The 25,539-nt window shown below is 42.0% G+C and overlaps 1 protein-coding gene across 13 annotated transcripts in view; it reads right to left on the bottom strand.

The window, feature by feature from the left end:
- Positions 1-25,539, bottom strand: part of Cdk5rap2 (CDK5 regulatory subunit associated protein 2) — a 183,639-nt gene that overhangs the window by 108,623 nt on the left and 49,477 nt on the right. For 12 of the 13 annotated variants that reach the window (XM_087904938.1, XM_087904939.1, XM_087904946.1 and 9 more), the window contains 2 exons: positions 23,032-23,124; positions 15,634-15,852 (listed from right to left, as the gene is read on the bottom strand). In XM_087904938.1, coding sequence (XP_087761064.1) covers positions 15,634-15,852; positions 23,032-23,124 — 312 coding nt within the window. The remainder of the gene's footprint in view (positions 1-15,633; positions 15,853-23,031; positions 23,125-25,539) is intronic. The other variant, XM_087904944.1, reaches the window with a different exon arrangement.

Genomic DNA, 25,539 nt, shown 5'->3' with positions numbered 1-25,539 from the left:
TCAAGTCCTTTGCTCATTTAGTTTTCTTGCAGTTATACTGTTTACATTTCTTAAATATTATTGATACTTTTCAATTGCCAGTGAGATATGTGGCTTATAAATACTTTCTTCCCAGATACAGGCAATCTTTTCCCTCTGTTAAATTGTTTCCTTTGCTCTGTGAAAGCTCTTGTTTTACAGCCTATACTTTCAGGATCATTTAAAAAAAGAAGAAGAAAACACAGCCCAGAACAACTGTCACAAACTTTAACTGCTGTGTTTAGATCTAATTTTGAGTTCATTTTTAATAAGATATGAGATAAAGCTTCAACTTTACTCTCATTCTCTTTCAACTTCTTGGTAATAACCACACTAACAGCTTCAATGTGATACATCAGAGGAATTATAGTTTGCATTTCCACAATGACTATTGTCCAACCTCCATTCATTGAAGAGATCATTCATTCCTGATCCAGGACCATATTTTGGGATTATATTTGTTTTGCCGTCTATTTAATAAAAATGGGATTTCAACTGTTTAAATGTTCATATTTCATGCTAAGTGTGCATTCTTTATGCACGTGGTACTATAAGTCTATTTACACGAATTGCTATGTTCAGCTCTTTTCTTTAAACAAACAATAGACTCATATTTTGAGGATGATTCAAGTTCTAATACAGTAGTTCTTAACTTTCCTAATCCTGTGACCCTTTAATACAGTTCCTAATGTTGTGGTGACCTCCAAACATTCACTGCTACTTAATAACTGTAATTTTCTACTGTTATGAATCATAATGGAAATACATGAGATGCGGATATCTGTTATGCAAGCCCTGTGAAAGTGTTGTTTGATGCCCAGAGGGGTTATAACCCACAGGTTGAAAAAAACTGCTCTAGTATGTATGTCCCATAATCATTTATTTTACTCTCCTTTATCATTTGCTTTAGAGTTTTAATTGAGCTATCTAAGAGAACATACTAGAGTAGGCCATGTTCTGCCACATGTCCCCCAACCAAGTTAAGACATGAAATTGGTCTGTTCCATAATTCTACAAAGTGTCACCCTTCAAAAGATTACGGGGAGAAACCTAAGGCCTCACATAGCCCTTGGTGTACTGTGAGAGAAATAAAGAGAGGCGGACGTTGGGGTAGAGAGAATAAGCATCATGGGGTATATGACGCACAGTATCATCAAGGCATGAATCAAAGTCAAGAATCCCAAGAACACAAGCCTTTTCCCTTGGTATGACTACATCAGTTATGGGACTCACCATTTTCTGAGCACCAGCTACAACCATGGGCCAAGAGCACTGTGATGTGAGATACTGCTGACTTTATATACATGGTAAGGATCATTACTTTTATTTCCCAGAAAGATAAACAATGCTCATACAGACAGAGAGAAGGACAAAGATTTATGTAATTTCTAATCTTGAAATTGAAAACCAGGCCACTGTGGCCCAAATTCTGTGGTCTCAACATCAACTATTAAGATGATAAGTATTACAGCATTCTACATCTTGGACTTTCATTAGGCAATACTTTCAATATCACAAGTCAATTTTATAATATTTGCACATTTGAATGTAAGAGGCCTCCTCCAAAAGGATGGGGCAGGAACAGGATTTACCTACTCATTTGGTCAGCAATGGGAAAAGGCTTAAAGCAAAGAGCCTAGAGGCTATGGGAGCATGTGTGTTAAGAAGGCCTTGAGGAAGAACAGCTGCCATGGCAACACAAAGACAGCCAACTGACTCATGCTCTCACAGCCCACGGAGTTGTAATAAATGTTTCGGGGAGGCATGGAGACGGCGTGCCCTGCTGAAGCAAAACAATCAGAACTGAAAATTGGTGACCTTGGGTAGTTCCCTCAAACCTCCTTCACTATTCCAGGGCTGTGTAAATAGACAGACTTCACCTGCTGTCTAGTTACGTGACCATGGACATGAGTGGTTCCCTTCCCGGAAAGATGATAAGAAGGCAGGACGAGTGCCCAGCATGAAGGCTGAGGCTGAGGTGCAACAAATCTCTCCTCTCTTAGTATAGTACGTGAGAGACAGAGCCAGAGCCTGGACGTGAATCCTGCCCTGCCGACCACCACTGCATCCCAGAGCTAATCTAGGTCCTGGACAGGTGAGGGCACAACAGAGTGAGAGTCAAAGTACAGTCCTGCGACATCACTTATCTGGAGTCACACTTGACAGAGAGAATTTTGAGTTCTTTGTTGTTGCTCTCACTACTTGGGGAGAGGAAGAAACATGTCCAACTTAATGAACCAACTGAATACTCTTCCTTAAGAATCCAGGAGCAACAGAGAAGATTCATGGGGAAATGGTGGTTTCAGTCCTCCCAACAGAGCTGGGCCTCCTAGGTCTGAATCGGAAAGCAGAGGAATCTGAAACTTGGGCTCTTGTTTTAGGGCACCATACCTCCCTCCAGTTAAGAAGGATGGCCCCATAAATACTCTGGTCACAAATCTACTGAACAACTCTCCCATGGGAAGGACCAGACGAAGGAAGGGTTTACACTGCACAATTAGGAGGAGCTCAGATGTTCTTCTCTGGGCATCTCCTTCACATGCCTCCTTGAGAACACCACTCTCACAAGGGCAACTATGGCCATTTGCCAACCCAGCCACATGGAGACAGAAACTGCAGACAAAATCTCAAGAGGAAGCAGCCCATCCCTGGCTCTTCCAGGGAGCAACACTGTAGCCTCAGCTTATCTCAAACTAGCCCTATCACCCGCCATTTCATTCAGACACTTTCCGGGTGCTTGGCCTGTCTCCACCCAGGCCCTTCCCTATGAGAACATGTCACAAACAAGCCCAAAAAACTGCATGGAGGCAGCATGCCACTTTCCAAGGGCCAATCACAGTGCTGCCTCTGTCACAAAGCACTCCTTGATGCAATCAACCGCCCTATCTGAGAGTCCAAGGAGCTAACAAACTTTAAGTATCAGGATTTATAATCATGTTACCAAATTGAAGTATACTACATTCTATTTCTCTGTCAAAAAAACCTCACCTAATCCAATATCTTAAACCTCTTATAAATTTATAAATAAATTATAAATCTTACAATAAGCTTTGAAGATATCGAAATGAATAAAATTCCTAATAATTCAAAAGAATGTTTATAACATCAGTAAAAGGGCTATGCAGTTAATAGGGCACACTCCTCTTCCAGAGGACCCAAGTTTGGTTCCCAGCACCACGTCACATGGCTCACAAAAACCTGTAACTCCAGTTCCAGGGAGATCTATCACTTCTGGCATCTAATGACATTGCATCTAATGAGCATAACACACAAACAGACACACACACACATACAATTTTTCTTTAAAAAATGTCAGTGAGCTTGAAAAACATACAGGTCAAAAATTAAAAATCAGGAAAACAATACACAATATGAATGGGAAATGTTGAAAAAGAAGGAATGAGAATTTTTCAAAAATACCAATGAATCAGATTTTTTTGTGGAATGTCTTCCATTTGTCACATAGTAAAATTGCGTCTGAAACTCATGATGTAGAAAAGCAGAATTTAAAATAAAACTGTTTTATAAGTGATATACAATGTGTTGTTAATTCATTAAATACTAATCAATTTACTTTTCACACAGAACTACATTAAAAAATCTTTAAGACACTCTCTACTTTAATCTTTATTTCTCCTTATTAGGCAGCAATTATTATTATGTATAATTCTAAATAAATAAAAAAGAAACTCAAAGACTGAAAAAAAAAACGAATTTAATTGAAAGCCTTAACAGATAGGTTAAGCCAGAGAAAGAGCCCTGGTACTTGAAGACAGGTCTTAAAATATCACATGCAGACAGGAAAGAGTAAGTGTGAAGCAACACGGGAGTTCTGAACATCATCAGGAGGTTGATGTCTGTGTCACTGGCTTTCCTAACATGGAAGAGAACAAAGGGAAAGGGCATAGAAAAACCACTCAGTGAGAGACAAGGAAACAAAAACAAAACAAACTCCCTGATAGTGGAGAAATCATGGACACCCAGATCCAATAACCCAACAGAACCCAAACATAAAGATGACAAACAAAAACAAACTATAACAAAAAATGAATCCTTACCACACATGGGACAAAGAAAAGAATAAATCTTAAAGTTTGCAAGAGAAAAATATCAAGTCACATTTAAGGGCATCCCTATTAAACTAACAGCAAGTTTCTTCCCAGAAATCTGCAAAGGGTATGGACTGACGCATTCCAAGCGCTGAAGAAAGTAACTGTCAGCCAAGACTATCATACCAACCAAGGCTGTCTGTCAGAAAGAGGAGCAAAGATTGTTGAAAACCATAAAAATCTAATGGAGCTTATGATCATTAGACAAGATCTATTTGTGTGTATCCATCACATATGCGGCAGTTAGAAAACACACAAGCCATACACTTGCATGCACAAACACATTTTCACACACACAAACACCAGCACATATACACAAATAATATTAAACTGTTTTTTAAAGTAAATTTAACAAATTAGAAATGTATAGGCACTAGTATTAGAGCACCTGAATTTATAAAATATTACACCTACTACAAGAGATAGCTCTAAAACAATAAGGCTTAATACCAGAATCTTCCTAATAGAAAGACTATCTAACAATAAAAAAAAAACACGAGAGTTAAGATAATGTAGTAGATAAATGGGCTTTACATATATTTACAGATCAGTCTATACAACATTTACAAAACACACTTTTATTTTCCTATCAGTGCATGGTTATTTCCCTAGAAGAGACTATATATTAAGGTAGGAAATTAGTCTTAACAAATGAAAAACGATTATTTCCAGTATCTTCTCAGGTAGTGACGGGATTGTGGAATACACAGAGATGGGAAAGCTAGAAACCAACACTTCAGTAATTATCTAAGTTAAAAAGAACCCAACAGCCTGTAACTCCAGCACCAGCGGATCTGAAGCCCATTTGTGGCCTCCACAAGCTGACACACTTGCATGGCACACAGACACTTCCATGAAAACTAAACAATACACTGTTAAACAAACAGGTAACTGAGAAAGTCAATTAAAGAAAAAAGAAAATTAAAGCATAGTGGAATTTAAAAACAGGTGAAAATGGAACCAAAAGACACCAAAACCTAAGGGACACAGGAAAAGCAGTACAAGCAAAGAGAAGCATATGGCAACAAAAGCCTGCACCAAAAACAGGGTTAAAAAACCTGAAAAGTTGCACCCCAAGGTCTTGCAGAAGAAAAACCCAACTTCAGGTCCCAGCACCCACATCAAGCAGTGCACAGTTGCCTGTAACTCTGACTCCAAGGGATTTGTACTGGCTGGTTTTGTGTGTCAACCTGGCACAAGCTAGAGTCATCAGAGGAAGGAGCCTCAGCTGAGGAAATGCCTCCATGAGATCCGGCTGTAAGGCATTTTCTCATTTAGAAACCAATGGGGAAGGGCCCAGCCCATGGTGGGTGGTTCCATCCCTGGGTGGCTGGTCCTGGGTTCCATAGAAGGTGGGCTGAGCAAGCCATGGGAAGCATGTCAGTAAGCAGCTCCCCTCCATGACCTCCATATCCGCTCCCACCTCCGGGATCCTGACTTGTTTGAGTTCCTGTCCTGACTTCCTACAGTGATGAACTGAACAGCAATGCTGAAGTGTAAGTTAAATAAACCCTCTCCACTCCACCTTGGTTTCTGGTCATGGTCCTTTGTCACAGCAACAGAAACCCTAACTGGGACAGGATTCAAAGTCTTCTGGCTTCCACGGGCACTGCACTCATATGGACATACCTCTACAGAGATAAAACATACGCTCATAATTACCAACAAAATCTTACGGAAAAAGAACTTGATGAGATACCACCTCACGCCAGTCTGCATGACTACTGTCAAAAACAAAGAAAAAGACAATAAATGTTCCTGAAAACTACACTGTGATCCCATTCCTAAAGAAATGAAGTCAGCACACAGAAGAGACCAAGAGACATCTGCCCAGGTCCATTTCAGCTGCTATCTGTCTGTGCCCTGCCACTCCCTCCCCAAGTCTCACTGTGAGCAGGGAAACAATCAAGAGCACAAAGCTTCAGGGCTGGCTACATAGAAATTCCATTGCAAAGTAGTAAACCACTGTGACCTTTACAATAAGAATGAATTCTATTGGCTGATAAACAGAGATCAGAGCTAGGGCCTAAAGCAGCAGACAGTTCTCAACCTGTGGGTCATAATCCCTTTGCAGGATGGCATATTAGATATCCAGCATATTAGATATTTACATTATAATTTATGACAGAAAAATTCTGGTAATAAATTAGCAACAAAATAATTTTGTTTGGGGGTCACCACAACATAAAGAACTGTATTAAAGGGTCACAGCATTAGGAACGCTGAGAACGAGTAGGCTGGAGGAATCATCAGTGATAAGCATAGGATAGATCCTATGGGTGGAGAATGCAAAGTACATAGTGTCTTTTCAAAGGAATCTGTTCTCTTCACTGAGAGACAAAACTCATGATACTGGGGGACACAGGGCGAGGCTAGCTAACATTGGAATAGCAAAGGATCACTAGGCTGATTGAAAACATCATTCGGGCTTTCCAGGTGACTAAGCATCATTATTCCTTCCACTGAGGAAAAGAGGTCTGTGTGATTGACAATCATGGTTTCCCTGATGCTTCTAAGTTGTGTTTCCTATATCTGCTAGCCTAGGTTTGCTGCGAGGTCACTTCTCACACCAGCTAAGATATAGAAGCAGCCTAGGTGCCCATCACTAGATGAGTGTGTCACACACAATGGACCATAAAGAATAAAAGTCTGTCATGGAATTGTAGCACATCACATCCTGGAAAATAAGCCACATAGAGAAAAATAGTGATTGTATGTTCGTGTAATATGTAGAAACAAACATACATAAAGTACCCTGAGAGCAAGCAGGAATACCTCAGAACAGGAAAGGAAGTAGAAAGCTAGACAGAACATGATGATAAGAGGAAGGAATAGACATGATCCATACATAATTATGTATGTATGGAAATGGCTTGGTGAATTCCAGGAATGTGTACAATTAGTATTTGTTAATAAGTGATGCAAGCAATAGTAATGAAAGATAGTCTATTGTATTTTTTTCACAATAATGATGAGTTGTTTTGACCTGCTGAAACAGAGTCTCGTAGATCCCAGGCTAGCCTCAAATTCACTATAAAGCAAAGGACAACCCTGGCTCCTGGTTTTCCTCCCTCTCCAAGCCCAGGGATTGTAGGTATGCACTACCACACCTGCCTCACGGCATTGTTTTTTCAGTCTGAGCCCAAGAAGCCCCAGGATTAAGAACACCCAACTTTGGCTGACTACAGGAATCACGTAACCAGATGTTCCTGGGCATCCCCAAAACTGACTCAGCAGGTGAGAGGAGAACAGAAACTTATATTTGCTTTTAATGCAAAAAGCAAAGATTCCAAGGAATCTTCAGTGCCCCCAGGGTACAACTGCTTTATTTGCCACAAGCACAGGATTGGGTGGAAGTTTGGAAACCTCAACCCTTCACCAGTTCCACCCTGCTCCCCAGTGAATACCAATCCAAGATTTGCAGGATGCTGCCTCTTGGCATTCTGAATTCATGCACTAATGGGGAATTTTCCTTGGAGATGTGTAGGTGCACTCTGGGCCAACACTGAGCTGAGAGCTGCTTTTGCGTATCAGGACTCTCTCAGAGCAGGTGAGTTGGTTTTAAAAGTGGATGATTTGAAAACTAAAATATCCCCCAAATCTTAACATCGCATTAGAAATGAAAAGCCGGGCCCTCATACTTCTCCATCCTGTGAGTCTGTTTTATCTCTAGCCAGATGGAGAATGAGAAGGTTCTCATCCATCAAATTTCAACCTTATCAGGTTTTGCTGTGAGCAAGCTTGTCAAAGTGCTTACTTTTAAATATACAAAGGCAATTTCTTCAAAATCCTAATGAGGTATGGGCATTTAGTGACACAAGGACATTTCCAGAACCAGCATGAGATGTGGTTGTAGCCTGGGCAGCACAGAGTTTCACTGAGCACTGTGCAAGCAGTCAAGGGAGGAGAGCGGTGTGGTGTTGGGCCTCCTACTCCACAGCACTTTATGAAGCTGCACTTCATGTCCTCTTTCTGCAGGAGTTCATTTGAACAACAATGCAATGTGAACAATAAAAGACAGAGGGAGGAAGGTTGCAGAGATGGCTCAGTGGCTAAGAACTCTTACTGGTTTTCCAGAGGACCTGAGTTCAGTTCCTAGCACTGACATCAAGCGGCTGCCAGCCACCTGTAAGTCCAATTCCAGGAGATCCAACACCCTCTTCTGATCTCTATGGATACCCACATGCCTGGCATTTACACATATGTATAATATAAAAATAACAGGGACTGAAGAGATGGCATAGTAATTAAGAGTGTCTGGTCTTCCACAGGACCCACGTTCAAATCCCAGCACCCAAAGAACAGTTTGTACCTGTCTAGAACTTCAGTTCAAGGAAATCCAATACCCTCTTCTGGCCTCTGCAGACACAAAGCATGCCATGGTACACATGTAGGCAAAACACCCATACACATTAAAAAAAAAAAAAGAATAAAAAAATATTGAAAAAAAATCAATAGAAGCCGCTGAAAGGAGACAGTCCTGTACAGATGGCACACATGAAATTTAGCACATGGGAACTGAACACAGGTAGGTCAGATATTCTTGGTCACTTTTGTCTACACAGTGAGATCAAGGTGAACTGTGGCTACATAAGACACTGTCTTAAAAAAATAATTAAAAAGAAAAAAAAAACACCTCTCTGGAGAATGGACAAAGAAGCAGGGCTTACACTGAGAAGGTATTAAGGCATGACTGCGATAGCACAGACATGCTACACCTCTCTAACCACACCTAGGGGGTACACGGGAACAAACTTGCTCCTCTTCAGCCCCACTCAGACTTCCCAGGTACCAGGTTCATTGCCACCTCCACCCTGGAGCAGATATCTTCTCTTTCCTCTATCAGGAATGCATCTCTATCTCTCCCACCCCAGTAGCAGGAGCTCTGATTTCCTCTATGAAGCCTCCTCTCTTCCCCGCAGCTCCAGCAGCACAGAGGCCCCAGCTCCTTTGGGAGATCTGGTCTACCCCGCTATCAGCACTGAGTGTACTGCACTGTCCTCAGTTCTATCCGCACCTCCATCGCAGCTCTCCAAGGAAGCCGTCAGAGAGTGTCTGACTTGACTCTGCCCAGAACAGAGCCTAGTAGAGTGATGAAATAAGTAATGGTGACAAAGTCTCCTTGTTGGTGGCCATGGAGACCACAGCTATGCCACCAGGAAACAAAAAGGTCAGCATTTTAAAGCAGCCTTTACAGTAGCCTTGGGCAAGAGCTACTAGCATGTCCAAGCCCCCCTACCCATGGGCCTTCTGTCCCCTTTCTCTAAGGGGTCAGTCAGCTGGAAAGGAAAAGACAAGCATGCTCCTCAGAGCAGAGGTTGCTATTGATCAAGAAAGATTCGAATGTGTAGCTTGGCTGACTGGGAAAGCACGAACCACATTTAGCACTGTCCAAGGTACACCAGTGGACAGTCCAGACTCCGTTTGTCACTCTCACATATGAGATTTCGTTACTCATTTCTTTACTGCTAAAATACACAGGACTTATGCCATTTTAGAAGGGTGCGGATTTGTCTAGAAAAGCTAAGTAGTTGGCTTAGAGGTTAAATGTCCAGAACGAAACTCAGCTCCAACCCAAACCCAGTGCTGGTGTCCACTTCTGCAAGACACATGCTAAAACTGCTCCGTTTCTCTACTTAGTGAGACATCATGGAAGGATGGAGTCCAGTGAATCCATCATTCTCTCACAAAAATCAGGGATTTTAAACTTCTGTTATTTATTATGGTGTGTGTGTGTGTGTGTGTGTGTGTGTGTTGATGCAAGTGTGTGGAGGCTGGAGGAAAACTTTAAAACTTTAAGAGTCATTTCTTTCCTTCCACATATATGTGGGTTCTGGGAGTAGAACTCAGGATGTCAGGCTTGTACAGAAAGTTCTTTCACCTTTGACCCATCCCACCAGAAACTGGGATTTGCAAGGACACACCATCTTGTGTACTTCATTAAAAGAGCACATTATGCTACAAGAACATCAATTCAAAACATTCCACAGCTGAGTCAAAACACAAACAAAAACAAAAAACTAATTAACAAAAAAAAAAAAAAAAACCAAAGGGAGATTTTGAGTTTGGCTTTAAAAAAAAATCCTTTCTTGTATCTATGATCCTATGCCTAACTAACCACTGAGATACTATTGTCTAGTGTCCGTGTACTGACTGAGACTTATAAAATGTACGAAATGTCATCCCAATTTCATTTGGTGCGATCCATTAATGAGTACCGTGAGAGTTAGAAAGGTTCAGGCTAAACTACCTCAAAATTAAATCTATTCCTCACAGAGCAAACAGGATTGGGCCAGCTTGGTGATGGTAACAATTTTAATTAGAGTTTTGGCCTGTAGCCAGCAAATGTATCCCACAGAGCTAGGTGCCTAAATACCGAAGTCCTCACTTGTCAGGGCAGCATATGACAGGTCCCATGACAAATGCAAGCACTGTGTGACAGTCTAGGGATTACAGCTCAACTACAGTCCAACACAGGCTGTTATTAAAAAAAAACAACTGACTAACTGACTTGCTCTTGTCCTCATCTGCGCGCTCTCTCTTTCTCTCCCTCTCCCTCCCTCCCTCCCTCTCTCTCTCTCTCTCTCTCTCTCTCTCTCTCTCTCACACACACACACACACACACACACACACACACACACACACACAGAGTCTTAAGTCTCTGTGCCAAAGAGAACCTCTAAGTCAGAGAGAAAAGGACATGAAGGCCCAAGTCACCTCTCTGTCAAGGCCTACAGAGGTCTCTTTAACTGGTCCAGTCAGGATGCTGAACTAGGAGTATTTGTTCCCGGTCCCTGATAACTGTATTCTGAATTTGCTTCAAGGGATATGGTTCCCTCTGGTGGCAATGTGGCATATAAGAGAATACAGAGGACCTGTCTACCACCCTCAATTTTTGGCCTCTCACATTGTAAGATCCCCACAGTAAAATTAAAGCTGGTATTTACTAAAGCCTAACAACAGTGCCTGCACACTGCAAGCACTCAATAAATGTGTGAGGAATAAACAAAACTACAAATTATAGTATGTGCTAAGTCAACTGGCACATGATTTGCAATCAAGGCAATTAAAACCAACATGACAGCTGACCCTCACGGGACAAGTTCTCAAGTGCTTGCACAGTCAGGCACAACGAGTCCACTGGTCTCTGATCCAAACTGCTCACGGCAAAGGCATTGTCTCCCAATACACAATGAGCCATGAAATGAATGCTCCTGGTATGGCAAAGGATGGTTTGATCAATCTGAGAGAGAGCTAGTTGACATGCTATCAGAATTCAGAGAATGTCACACAAACTAAGTCTGTGTGGACTTTAAGTTGGGGCTTTTCTAAAAACAAGGCTGCAGTATTTCCAACTGATTTTCAAGTTCTTGTCCTAGAGAACAGAACAATGAAAACCAGCTAGACCCAGTCCCAAGAACTGAAAACCTCAACACTTACAAGCTCACTAGCTAGACTGACATGGATCTTGTCTGAACAGACCTGCTGTGATTGAATGGACTATTGCTCAAGACCCTATAACTGCTCTTTCCATAGAATCCCACCAGATATAATCCTTCCCTAGGGTCTCAGCGCCAGCTAAAGGTAGTCTTTTTTCTTAAAATGTTCATCTTCCAATCACTGGAGACCTTGTACCTGAATTCCCTCATTGCTCTTGCTGCTAGGAACTGCCAGGAAAACCTGAAGTCCTCCTCTTCAGCTCTACAAAGTACACCACAACATGCTTACCATATTCACTCTGGTTTAAAATCCTTGCCATCTTTTCCTTTGAGAGCGTAATGCCTTTATACCTAAGAGTCTATATACCAAAGCTCATTTAATTGTATAACTTTCTATAAACTACCACGTGTTTGAAAAACACAGAAGAACAAATTACATTTTTAAGTTCAGATAACCAGAACACTGCAGGCTAATTTTCTTGAGAACAGATTATTCTGATCTATAGAAAGTAGAGAATGTAAAAACCTTCCTTTCTGTCAAATGTGTCATGTTCCTAGTTTGTCAGCACTATTAACATAGTATCTTAGGCAAAGTTTTGAAATTAGAGACCAGATCCATGTCACCTAAATTATGAGGCTCAGATAATCTGTAAAAGAGAATCACATTTTCTTGGCCCAAACATGTGTTTTGACCACATATGCTGCAGGCACCATCTACAGTTAGGGATGATGCCTATCTGATGCCATCACCCCTGACAACAGTTTCCATTATCAAAGATGATTTGAAGACTGAACTAAATGCAGACAGAGAAAAAGGCCCGGACTTAAGAACATTTTTCTTTCCAATACCCTTTTCCTCACAGAAAAACTTGAGCATGCGCAGGAGAGATCTAATTGGATTTGAGTGTCCTCATGGTAAGGCTTGACGGTACAAGACCAGCCTAGAATAACATATAGGGCACCAAGACCTGCAAAAATTAAGTGCCAAAACTCAATCATCTACTCAACAAAGAGGTTCTCAAAATAAGAACAACCATATGATCCAGCTATACTCCTCTCAAGTACACCCCTAAAAGATTCAAAGTCAACATACCACAAAGATCCCTGCACATCCATGTTTATGTATCATTCACAACCCCCAAGAAATAGAATCAGCCTGAATGACCATCAAATAAATTGATAAAGAAAGCCTGGCATATATTCTGTGTGTGTTTGAGACATGTCCCATGTATTTTATCACTTGGTCCCCAGCTAACGGCACTATTTGGTGGTACTTTTGGGGGAAGTTACAAAATCTTTAAGAGGCGGAACCTTGCTAAAAGAACATCATAAGACATGGGTCCTGAGGTTGTATAGCCTTGCTCTACTTCCTTTTCTCTCTCACTGCTTCTTGTGTATGGATGGGGAATGTGATCAGCCAGCTTCCTGCTCCCGCCACCACAGTTTCCTTAACTGTTGTCATGCCTTTCCTGCAACAATGGACTCTATCCCTTTGGGACCCTAAGTCAAAATAAGCCCCTTTCTCCTCTAAGTTGATTTTCATCTTGGTATTTTATCACAGCCAACAGAAAGGTAACTAAAACATAAACACAATGGAATTCTATACAGCTTTAAAGAGAAATGAAGCTGTGATATTTTCAAGGAAAGAAATGGAATTAGACAAAGTAAGCCAGACTCAAAAATGCAAATACAATGAGGTTAGGGATGAGGCTGCATTGGTAGAATGCTTGCTGTTCTCCTGCCACATAAACCAGACAACTCATTTTCCTCAGGAACCTTCTACAATTTGCAAGTCACTTCCTTCCTCTGTGTTCCTGTAGCGGTGTGTTTCTACCTCTCCTCTGGAAGCATGTCCATGCCTAGTAAAAATGGCTTATACAAGGTATTCAATGATACTGAAACTGGAGTCAATTTCTTTTCTTTTTGAGGGCAGAAATAGACATTACTGAGAGGTCTAGGTTTTGTTTCTGTCAATACAAAGCAACGCCAGCAGCAGCTGTCAAGTGGGAGGCATTCTGAATAATTAAAGAACCCACTTAACAGCAACAAGCTGATAAGATATGCACGGCTGTGTCCACCTGTGCTTCTATCCTAGCACCATGAAGCAAAATAACTACCTCAGCATGTTCCCCTACATGTACCTTCATGATCGAGTGTAAACACCCTTCAGACAGAGACACAGACTCCTAGACTATAACCAGGAGTCATGAAGAGATGGCAATAGGGTGAAATATGTTAGCAAAAATAACAAAACTGCCCAGACCAGCATGCCAGAGACATGTACGCAATAATGCATAAAAGCAGTCACAGTGAGATGCCAGGAAGTTGTGTGCCCGAAGCCAGCTCAATCAAGGTGAGGACTCAGGAAAGCAGCTGTTGTCTTGGTCTTTCCAGAGTCTTACAACAATACTATATTCTCTGGGCACCCGCTTTCCACAAAAACATGTGAGACAGCCAATGATGACATACGTGTACATACACATATCCACACTCCTACCAAGAGAAACCGTACATGACCCAAGCTGGGAACCTCACAACCTGACTGTTTCGCTGGACTGAAGGGAAGACAGCGCAGCAGTACATTATGAGGCCTCCCTTGTCTGGAATTAATAGAAAAGCAAGGACTTCAGAAATCATGCTAGGTATTCCCAACAGCATCCAAAATATAGAAAACGTAACTTCTATCAGAATACAACAAACTGGCCTACTGCAATATCTCTGGTGGCAGCACACAATGGGACACCCTTCTGGACTCAAGACAACCCGGAAGACAAAACATTTGCACTGTGTTATCTAATAACCCTCACTTCTCAAAGTTTCTCCTACGTGTTTTTTGAGAAAGTATCTGCATGCTCAGAGATGTTCACTGTGGCATTAGTTACATAGTCAAAATGCCCAACCCTAGGAGGAAATTAAGTTCTTACGTGAAGGCTATCAGTGAGAGTAATTCACCACGGCCATTCTGTGTCCTACACAACATGGAGGGTGCCGAGGCAATGTGAGTGACCCAAAATCACAGGCCAGTGACCAACCTGTGACTGGATGGAGAGGTCAGGTACACCGAGGTTGAAAGTAGTGCTGACAAGAGAAAGGAGCTGTGTCACTCGGGGGGGAGAAGTGTAGCTGATGACTTCTCTAACTCTCCATGATCGCTCTCTGAACGCTTGTTCAAACAGTCACTACAACATGCAAAGATGTGCACGTCACTCCTCAGTGTTGACATGGGCATGGCAACTGTGAATCCCAGCATCTGTGCTAACAGCCAGTGGTACCTGTGGGCTCTCCCCCAAGCCTTAGCTATGATAACTGCCCGTTGCAGACTCTGGAAAGCTGAGTCAGAACACAGAATCCATGACCACTCAGACTCAGACTCAGTCCTGCCTTGATGCACCAAGGCTGTGCGTGTATACATGACTCTCAGGAGGGATTTAATTAAAGCATGCTTAGTACTTAACTTTAGATAGAATTGAAATTTAATAGTGTAGCAAATTTAGGAAGAATTTTTACATGCTAATACTTAGTGCTGAATAGAGCACAGTCTTAAAAACAGGTCCAAGCCAGTACAATTTGTCTGGAGAACAGTTTGATGTCTATAAAGTAGTCTTTAAATGTTGGTAGGTTTTGACTCAGGAATTAAACCTATGTCATTGGTTAAATACTCACACACAGGGATAGAAGTGTTTGCTGAAGCACAGGTTACAAGGTGAAAATACCCCGGGCTTTGAAATAAGTGTCTGGTTAAGACAAGTGAAGAACAACCAAATGATTAAATACAAACACAAAAACTATCTCTCTGAAAACATTCACACCCGGCAGCATAGCACAAGTGAGTAATGGATGAAAAAGCAGGACACAAACTATTGTCAACTTGATGGCAAGAGTGAGAGAGAGGGGTGAAAGAGAGTGTCAAGCTGGGTCATTTCCACTAAGGAGATAAGAGAAACCCTTAGAGCTTACAGATTTTCTTAAGTTTTCTGTACAGCACTCCCCTCCCTATGAGCAGAAACCATCACAGGACCCAGTCTTGATGCAACCCCCATCATGTCAGGAGGGTGGGAGGCACTCACAAGGATGGTGTGTGCCCGTTTGTTCCCCTCTTGGTGGGCTTCCTCCAGGTCCCTCTCTAGTCTCAGCTTCTCCTTCTTCAGGTCACTCAACTCCTGGGTGATCACTTTAACATTCCTAAGCAGTCTCTGGTTCTCAGCGCTCTTTGTGAGGTTTTCTGAGTGCAGCTCAGCCAACAGGGCTTTCTTTTCTGCCAGGGCAGCCTCATAGTCCTCAGACCCCTAGGAGAGAGAGGGCAAAGGGAGCTGGTTTTCACATATCATAAACAAACCTACAAGACCCCCTAGTTTTGCGACAAAAAAACCTAACAGACAACATTCAGTATCCAAAGCCCAAGGAATACAGGACAAAGCTTAGGAGGTGATTTTGTTAGGAAAGGAGGAAAGCCCCGTGGTAGTGGTGGTGGTGGTGGTGGTGGTGGTGGTGGAAAAGAAGCACAAACTGTTAACAAAACTGACTTCAATACAGTGGGAATAAGTTGGCTTTTCTGCTTCTCTGTATTTTTTAATGATTTAAGGTAACTAAACATGTTTCTTTCATAATAGTTTTAAAAAGATTTAATTAAGTAACTTTTAAGGGGTAGAAAAGGGGTTTGGAGTGCAGTTCAGTGGTAAAGCACTTGCCTAGTGTACGTGAAGCCCTGGGTTTAAGCCCCAATATCACAATCAGCCAATAAAAAACAAATAGAAAACGAAGAAAAAAATGACAAGCAGTGGTGGGTCCTAGCACCGGCAATGACCTCCTCTGCTAGTACGGCTTGCACCCAGACTTATCTGCTCAAAAGGAGTTACTGGTCAGCATCGCAGTCAAAGTCCACTTTGAAAGACTCTAATATCATCAGAGCTCAAGGGCTAAATGTAACAAGACTGTCTTTATTTCATTAATGTGCAATGCACCTGAGAAAATATTTACATAAAATACAAAAATGAACAAAGTGTTCTAAACTACTAACAATAAAAAGAATGAATTGAAAAGTTCTACGTTACAAAGCAAGATTGTTTAAATGGGATTAGCTGGTGCTATTCAGCTTGTTTTGAAATGACACTCGTCCTTAATTAACACTTTAAGAATCAGCTAAGCAGCCCGGCAGTGGTGGCGCACGCCTTTGATCCCAGCATTCTGGAGGCAGATCTCTGGCCTACAAGAGCTGGTTCCAGGACAGCTAGTGCTGTTACACAGAGAGATCCTGTCTTGAAAAATGAAAACAAAACAAACAAAATAAAAACCAGTTAAGCACCTAGAAGCCTGGAATATATGAGGGAATGGAAATTAACCATGCGTCTCTGCATAGTATAAACGAGCCTCTATGTATCTCAGTGATTCCTTCCTCAGATCTACTCTGAGAAGAATCAAAAGGAGAGCCTATATTCTGTTACTCCTTACAGAATTACAACAGGAATTGATAACAAGCAACCTAATGAGCAGTCCAAAACTGCCAAAACTATATAGCATACATCAAAACATATGGATACATCTATGCCAGTGTGAAGTGAAAACAGCAGCCTAATACATAAATCACTTAAAAATAAGTCTACACATAGAAGGAAATCTACGTACTTGGGTGACGTGGTTTGAGTCATGCTCAGATTATGCATTTTACATTCTTTCTAGTTTACTAAAAACTTGGTTTTGTGAAGTCTATGTAATATTTTCAATAAGAAAAAAAATCACCATCTAACTAACTCTAGCTGGTCTGGAACAAGTTATGCAGAACAGATTGACCTCGAATTCAAAAAGATCCACCTGCATCTGCCTCCAAAATGCTGTACACAGGTCAAAAGTAAACTTATTTAATAAGTCTGTCCTTCCAATTAGACTGAGCGAGGCTCAAAGACAATGATATTTGTGTTGTCAGTTACAACTCAGACTGAAGTTAAGGCCCCAGACTCAGGAAATCCATTTCTGCCTGACACTAATCACCTCTTAGCTGTTCAGGTGGTCAACCCACTTGCTCAGCAAGTAGACTACAGCCACAGTTAACCTAGGGTCTTAGGAGTTGTGCTCCTAAGACCAGGATCCCTAAAGCCCAGGCATCTGGCCCCATGTTCTAACTGAAAATCAGGACATAGGAACATGAAATGAGAATGAACACCATCTGTTCCACAATAACTTTTTGTTTTTTTGTTTCCTTTGAAATTAAATATAAAGAAGCAGAAGCCTGGGATATGAGACCAAATTGTTATTAATGTTGACGGTGATGCTTAAATAAACTCAAGAAGCAAAGGCCAACAATGCCTGCAAAATGCTCATCGTCAACAAGGAGTTAAACCATGACCATGAGTAAATGAAGCTCAGGGCTGCTAAGTGACTAGTGTATCACCACACTGCCCGTAATTAAATCTGGAATTCAAATGATTCCCAGCCTGTGTTCTTCTCTGGCACAGCACCATATGCCCTCACCAGTAAAGACTCTAATTAACACCAATAAAGTGGCAAGAATAAAAACAAGAAGACTAAATTTGAAGAGGAAGCTAGAGATGGGCATCAGTTAGTGGACTGTTAAACAGCTATTGTTCACAGTTACAAGTGGTGCAAGTTCTGCAGGATTATTGCATGAACAGTGATGGCAAAACCTCCTTAAATACCCAACCTCAAAGAACTCAAATGCACACATTCGACTCAATTCATAGAAATACTTTCCATGTTAAATTTTCCTTAAACAGCCTCTTGAGAAACTTCCCTAGCAGGCTCTTTTACCTTTTCCCGAATAAAGCCCAAATGGCAAATATTTGGCCTTACATGTGGCTAAAGGTCAAATGTAAAACTAGTCAAATTATTCTTGCTCACTATAAAAGAAGTTAAATGCCCTGGACCAGTTTTAGCTATACGGCTTAGGGGATATTACCTTGGAAGACTGAATAAGGGGATGCAGAAACATATATGTCAGTTGACAATTATTTCAATATGAAAATTTAAAAATCTGAAGAGATCCACACTCTGCTGCCATGGCAAGAATGTTAAAGAAAAGATTACAGAAGTAATATTTAACGGCCCAGTACAAATCTGTAATCCCAGACATTCAAGGGGTCAAGGCAGTAGGATCACTTGAGCCTAGGAGTTTGGGATGAGTCTGGGTGTGGTGGTTTAAATGACGATGACCCCCAAAGGCTCATTGGTAGTAGCATTAATAGGAGGCATGGCCCTGTTGGAATAGGTGTGGTCTTGTTGGAGAAAGTGTGTCACGGGGGAGGGTTTGAGGTCTCACATGCTCAAGTCAGGCCCAGGATAGCTTTCTCTCTTCCTGCTGCCTATCAGTCCAGATGTAGAGCTCTCAGCTCCTCTAGCACCATTGTCTGCCTGCATGCCACCATGCTACCGCCATGATGATAACAGATGAAACCTCTGAACCTATAAGCCAACACCAATTAAATACTTTCCTTTATAAGAGCTATTGTGGTCATGGTGTCTTTTCACACCAATGCTTACCATTACTAAGACACTGGGTAACATATGGGAATCCCAATCTCTTTAAAAAATAAATAGAGAAAGAAGTTGGGGAGATGTTTCAGTTAGTAAAGTGTTTGCTCTGCAGGCACGAGAACCAGAATTCAATCCCAACACCCACATAAAAGCTAGAAGCAGTTTTGCACATCGGTAAGCCCAGAACTAGAAAGGTAGAGACAAAGGATCCCTGGGACTTACTGGCCAACCTAGTTAACTATATGAGCTCCAATTTCAACAGCTTCTCTGGCCTCCATGTATAACCACATACATATATGCACACACACACACACAAAATTTTGTTTAACTTTTTAAAGTTTTTGTGTGTGTGCATATATGCATGTGTGTGAAGGTATCAACAGTGAACATACTTAGAGATGAGTTGGCTGATAACTGTTGTGGAATAATTTTTGTACACTGAAGATGTATCACTCTGATTGGTTTAATAAAAAGGTGACTGGCCAATAGCTAAGCAGGATTTCCAGGCAGAGAGGATTCTAGGAAGAAGGCAGAGATGCCAGGGATGCAGATGAAGCAGAATGGACACTTCAGAGATGAGGTAATAAAGCCACAAGGCAGAAAGTAAATTAATAGAAATGGGTTAATTTAAGTTATAAGAGCTGGTTAGGAAAAAGTCTAAGCTATCGGCCCAGCTTTCACAATTAATGAATGGTAAGTCTCCTTGTCAATATTGGAGAGTTGAAGGTCCGATGAAAAAATTCAAATACAGGTAATTTCTATTACTTTCTTTCTACTACTTTACCTTCAATAAGTGTTTCTACTTTTACAACTAGAGAATGCCATCTCTTATCCATAAATAACTTTGAATGGGTATGAGGAGAACCAGCCAGCCCACACTGTAACCTGCATACAGTCACACCTGTAATCTGAAGTTGAGTCTGTGCATCTGTACCTTGGCAGCCACTCTAAGAATTTAAATATCACAAGAATTTAAATATCACCTGCTGCTGCTTCATTGTCAAGTTTGATGTCAAATCAAACCTATGACCTTTGTCTTTTTTCTTTTTAAGATGCATTCTATTTTTAATTATGCATATTATATATGTCTGGAGGGGTCATTTATCCACAGAGACCAGAAGAGGGTTTCAAATCTCCTTGGAGCTGGAATTACAGGTACTTATAAGCTGCCCTACCTGGGTACAGAAAACCAAACTCATGCCCTCTGGAAGAACTGGAGGTATTCTTAGCTTCTGAGCTATCTTTTTAGCCCCCACAATGGCTTTTAAATTGAGGCTTCAATTAGTTGAAATCACAACACACCTCAATATGTTCTTTTACATGAAAGATACACATTTAAAAGTCAGTGCAACACTGAAACTACATACACCTCAGATGAAGCACTGGTACAAACATGCAGTGTTTACTCACGGGTAACCAGACCAGGATAAAGGACATGCTTTGCAAACAGGTTGCCACTCTAGTCCTGCCCTCACAAACGCTCGGAAGGTCAAAAGCATACCAATTTGGGTGAAGCATCAAGAGATGTCTTTAGACTTGCCAACCTGACACACAACATACAGAGCTTCAGCAATACCTGATCTCTGTGTACTACAGACAAGAATCCAGCCCGTGCTGCTATTGAGAGACCTCACTCTGCATGTACTGCATTTTGACCAGGAGAAAGGGTCAGTAAATTACTAAATGCACGCAGTATGCCTGAGTAACAGTCAAGGTTACAAGGTTGCTTTTTTTCCCTTTAAGCCCCAATATAACAAGGAAAAGTAAACTATACTAGAGCTCATAAGGACTGGACTCTGGCTATCAACTCCTACCATTTTTTTAAGCAACTGAAAATATTGATGGTTTTCCAAAGAATTTGGTCTTTAGGATTACGAATAATAGGCTCAATGTCCTTTATTTATGGCTAGAACCCACTTATGAGTGAGTACATACCATATTCCCCTTTTTGGGTCTGGGTTACCTCACTCAGTAAAGTGTTTTCTATTTCCATCCATTTGCATGCAAAATTCAAGATGTCATTGTTTTTTACCGCTGAGTAGAACTCTAAAGTGTATATGTGCCACACCTTCTTTATCCATTCTTCTATTGAGGGGCACCTAGGTTGTTTCCAGGTTCTGGCTATTACAAATAGTGCTGCTATGAACATAGGTTCCCAGGTGTCCAAGGAGATGTCCCCAGTTTGTTCCTTGAGCAGCAGAGGAAAGGGTGCTTGAACTGGCCTTCTCCTATAGCCACACTGATGAATATCTTGCATATCATTATAGAACCTTCATCTGGTTATGGGTGGAGATAGAGACAGAGACCCACATTGGAGCACTGGACTGAGCTCCCAAGGTCCTAATGAGGAGCAGAAGGAGGGAGAACATGAGCAAGAAAGTCAGGACCGCAAGGGGTGTGTTCACCCACTGAGACAGTGGGACAGATCTAATGGGAGATCACCAAGGCCAGTTGGAATGGGACTCATGGAGCATGTGATCAAACCGGACTCTCTGAATGTGGCTGACAGTGGAGGCTGACTGAGAAGCCAAGGACAGTGGCGTTGGGCTTTGATTCTACTGCATGGACGAGCTTTGTGAGAGCCTTGTCTGTTTGGATGCTCACCTTCCTGGACCTGGGGGGAACGGGGAGGACCTTGGACTTCCCATAGGGTAGGGAACCCTGACTGCTCTTTGGCCTAGAGAATTAGGGGGAGGAGGAGTGGGGGGGAGGGGAGGGGAGGGAAGTGGGAGGTGGAAATTTTTAATAAAAAAATAAATAAAAATTTAAAAAAAGAATTTGGTCTTTAAAACTTGTTATTTTCTAAGCAAGGGGGAAATGGTGTAAAATGTAAGCTCAGCTCAATTTCATCATCTGCTGTCAAAACAGTAGAAAAAGCAAGTCTGAGATCCCAAAAGCACAGATCTGTCTATGCTGCAAGCATCCATGATTTAAACCAAATTACTGCAATTATTCTTTCTGTGAGCCAAAGCTCGGCAACAGATAAGGCAGGAGGTATGAATCTTGGAAGTCAAATAGCCCTAAATCAGACTGAACTTCTACCCGACCACCAGAAGCACCCTGGTGCAGGGTCAGGAGGAGTGTTTAAGCAAGGATGAACTTAATCAGATGATGAAACCTCACTGATTCCATACCAGTAATAGGTTTACATACATTGTATAGGCAAACTAAAAACATGGGAGGAAAATATTGAAATAATTAAAAGCACAAAACTAAAATTTGGAAAAGAGAGGAATTATCATGAAGATGGGTGGGAGGCAATCTTGATGCACAACAAAGAGATCGAAGGCAAGGCATCAAATTCTGGACCACAAGTTCAGAATGCAGCAAGAAGAAAGAGGCAGCCAGAGAGGAGGAGCAAATAACTTCAGGCTGTGGAGTGCCAGAAGCCCTGGGGTCAAATTCCGGCCCTGCCACTCACCAGTGTGGTGACCCTGAGAAGGTCACATTTCTAAACCTGAAGTTCAATCAAACAAAGATATAACAGTGTTTACTTCAAATGTTGCACAGATAAATGGGATAATCTTCAGACAACTTGTAGCAGGGTTGGGCACAAACTATGTGTTCAAAGGGCTGTTATTAGTTCTAACTGCTGAATTTAAACCCTGACTCTACCACCTGTTAGCTGTGTGACACTAAGTAGGTTGTATACCCTCAACGAGCCTCAAAAACCTCACAAATACACGGATACAATAATTATTTCCTCAAGAACTTTGAAAATAAAATGAGATATGTTATCTATAAGTAAAGTCAGCACTCCCAAATACCAGAGTGGCTACCACCACCAGCACACTGAGAGGCCAGAAAAACTCTCAAAATTGGTGGAAGACCAACCTTTAATTAGATGCAACTAATTCTATCACTAAAGACCATTGATGGCTCCCCTATTAAACTCTCCCAGTTTCCCTTCAGTTGCAAAGTCCAGGCCTCTCTTGGGATGAGGACCTGAGAGAGTGACTTACACTAATGAAAACTCTTACCTGGAATTTTGTGGCCTGTGTTATCAAGGGAGCCTCCCCAGGTTTGGTGAAAGCAGCAGTGAGCTCTTTGATTTCGGAGTTAAGTTCTCCAACCTGGAAAACAGAAAATGTCCACCACATACATAGCTGGGCTCTCCTTCCTACGCAACCCACATGCTCCCCCGACCTAGAGTGCTTAATAGAGACACAAGCTCTGAGGGTCATTTCTAGTTTTGCCATTTTATAATTGGGCAGCTTACCCTCTGTTGTTGTTGATCTTTTTTTAAACATACTGATCTCAGTTCCCCCTCCCTTCCCTCCTGTTTCAGCCACCTTCCCCTTCCCCACCCCCATCTGTTCCTCTGAGAATGTAAGGCCTCCCAAGGGGAGTCAACAAATTCTGTCACATCACCATGTCATTGAGGCAGGACCAAGGCCCTCCCCTCCTGTCTAGGCTGTGTAAGGTTTCTCAGGTCATTCATTGGGGATTGCTCCTGGTCCCATTGCCAGTAGCCCCACAAACTGCCCAAGCCACACACTGTCACCTGCTCTCGAGGGGGGCTAGATGAGTCAAACTAAAAGAAATCAAAAGAGATGACAAAGGTTTACCCTCTGAGACTCAATCCCTCACCTGTTGCCATGGTCTACATAAAGTCAGAGTATGACCCCCAAGTGTTAATGAATCAGAAATCTGATCCTCCATGTGGCAATGTTAGGAGGTGGGCCTTCAGAAAGTGAATAACAGTGAGAGGTCCTTGGGTACTTGGAACGTGCTCCTGGAAGGTTCTGGAGAAGTCCAATCTCAGGCTTCATCTGATAACATGACCTGCCCCTCTTGCCTGCCTTTCTGTTATCTGCCACTAGACCTTCATCAGAGGTTGAACACATCAGACAGTGTCTGAACTATAAGCATCAGAAGCAACTTGAACTATAAGCATCAGAAAAAACGAGTGAAATGAACCTCTTTATAAAGCTACCCTGCCTCTGATATTTCATTATAATAAAGAAAAACAGACTAATACATGATGAATACCACTCATCACTATGGTGTTATTAGTGCTAAATGAGGTAGTGTACATTGCTGCTAAAATAACAAGCATTACTACTATCACTGCCTACTCATATGCCTTATTCAATAACTGTGTGGTTTCTCCCAAAATTTCTCAACTTCTCTACCCTGGGATGTGTCATGAACTCTGACCACTACACCTTGGAACTGCTCTACTACAAGTGTCAACACACACTGAAGGTATCCACTCCAGCTGGGCCCCCGTGCATCACAGGAGCTATAGCTCCTAAGGTCAAAGGCCAAATTGCAACTGCAGCTGCCACTGCACTCCCTCAGCTTCTCAGTGCCAGATTTCTATTTCTGCAACCATTCCTGCTGGCCCCTCTGAGTATGCCTGTCCCATCCCTGAACTCATAATATCCCTTATAGTCTCATCCTTGGCTTGTTTGGTTGCTTGCCTTCTTTCTTCCTTCCTAGTCTATGCTTTCCCAGAATATACTGGTCAACTCTCAGCATTTTAATTCATGACTAAATATAAGTGTTCCCAAGTCAATTGCCCTGGGCCAAGCTATCCCTCTGTCCCCATGCTTCAGCTTGCACTGCTCTCTGCCTGCGAGCCAGGATGACCGGTACCTTCCTGGAGGCCAGCACTCCTGTCTCAATGGCACGCTCTGCTCTCTGTGCTCTGAGCCTCGGCAGTGTCGCCACACATCCCCGCCACTTCAGCTCGACATCTAGAGTCACCTTGACTGCTCCTTCTCTTAACCCTTAAATCAACCAGATTTTCTATAATTATCTCTATTTTTTAATTATTTCTAATCTTATTTCTTGAATACAGTCCTCTTCCTCCATCTTACTTGCTGTGACCTGTGTTCTAATAAAGATTTTCTTGGTTCTTGCCTGAGCGACTCACATTTAACTCCATTCTCTGTCTCCTGAAATCATTCTTCAAATACAGCCAGATGCTTCTCCAAGGTAAAAATGTGATCACCCTTTCTGCTACTGAGCCACGCACACCCCCACCCCCAAACAGTTGATATGATTAGCCCCACCAATCTTGGGACCTTTGCAACACATCCAACATCTACAGTCTCATTTAAATTGTGCACTTCGTTCCCTGGGAACCCCAGACCATTTCTGGTGTCACACACCACAGACTTTGCCATTGTTCTCTCCAAACTGGCCTGCTATCTGCATCTCTTCCTCGGCCTTCTCACCTTTTAGAACTCAGCTCAGCATCTTCTCCTCTAAGCACCACCCACTCCCTACATCCACCCTAATCAGGACCAGGTATTCTCCCTCTGCCTCCCCACCACCTGCACTTCCCTCAGTTCCAACGTCCATCACTCTGACTTGCCAATCACACAGCAGAAGACTGAAGGCCTTAGTTAATCATGGAGATCCAAAGACTTCATTCAGTACCAAGTGACAAGAAAAGAGAATTCAGCTACCACCTTGGATCCCAAAGGCAACAAGATTTTTGCTTCCCAGCCACAGTCTTGTTTCCCAAATCCCTTCAT

Source organism: Myodes glareolus, chromosome 3 (genome assembly GCF_982192425.1).
Source record: "Myodes glareolus chromosome 3, mMyoGla1.1, whole genome shotgun sequence".
Lineage (NCBI taxonomy): Eukaryota > Metazoa > Chordata > Mammalia > Rodentia > Cricetidae > Myodes > Myodes glareolus.
The sequence above is the reverse complement of the archived record's forward strand: the minus strand, read 5'-3'. Positions and strand labels throughout refer to the sequence as shown.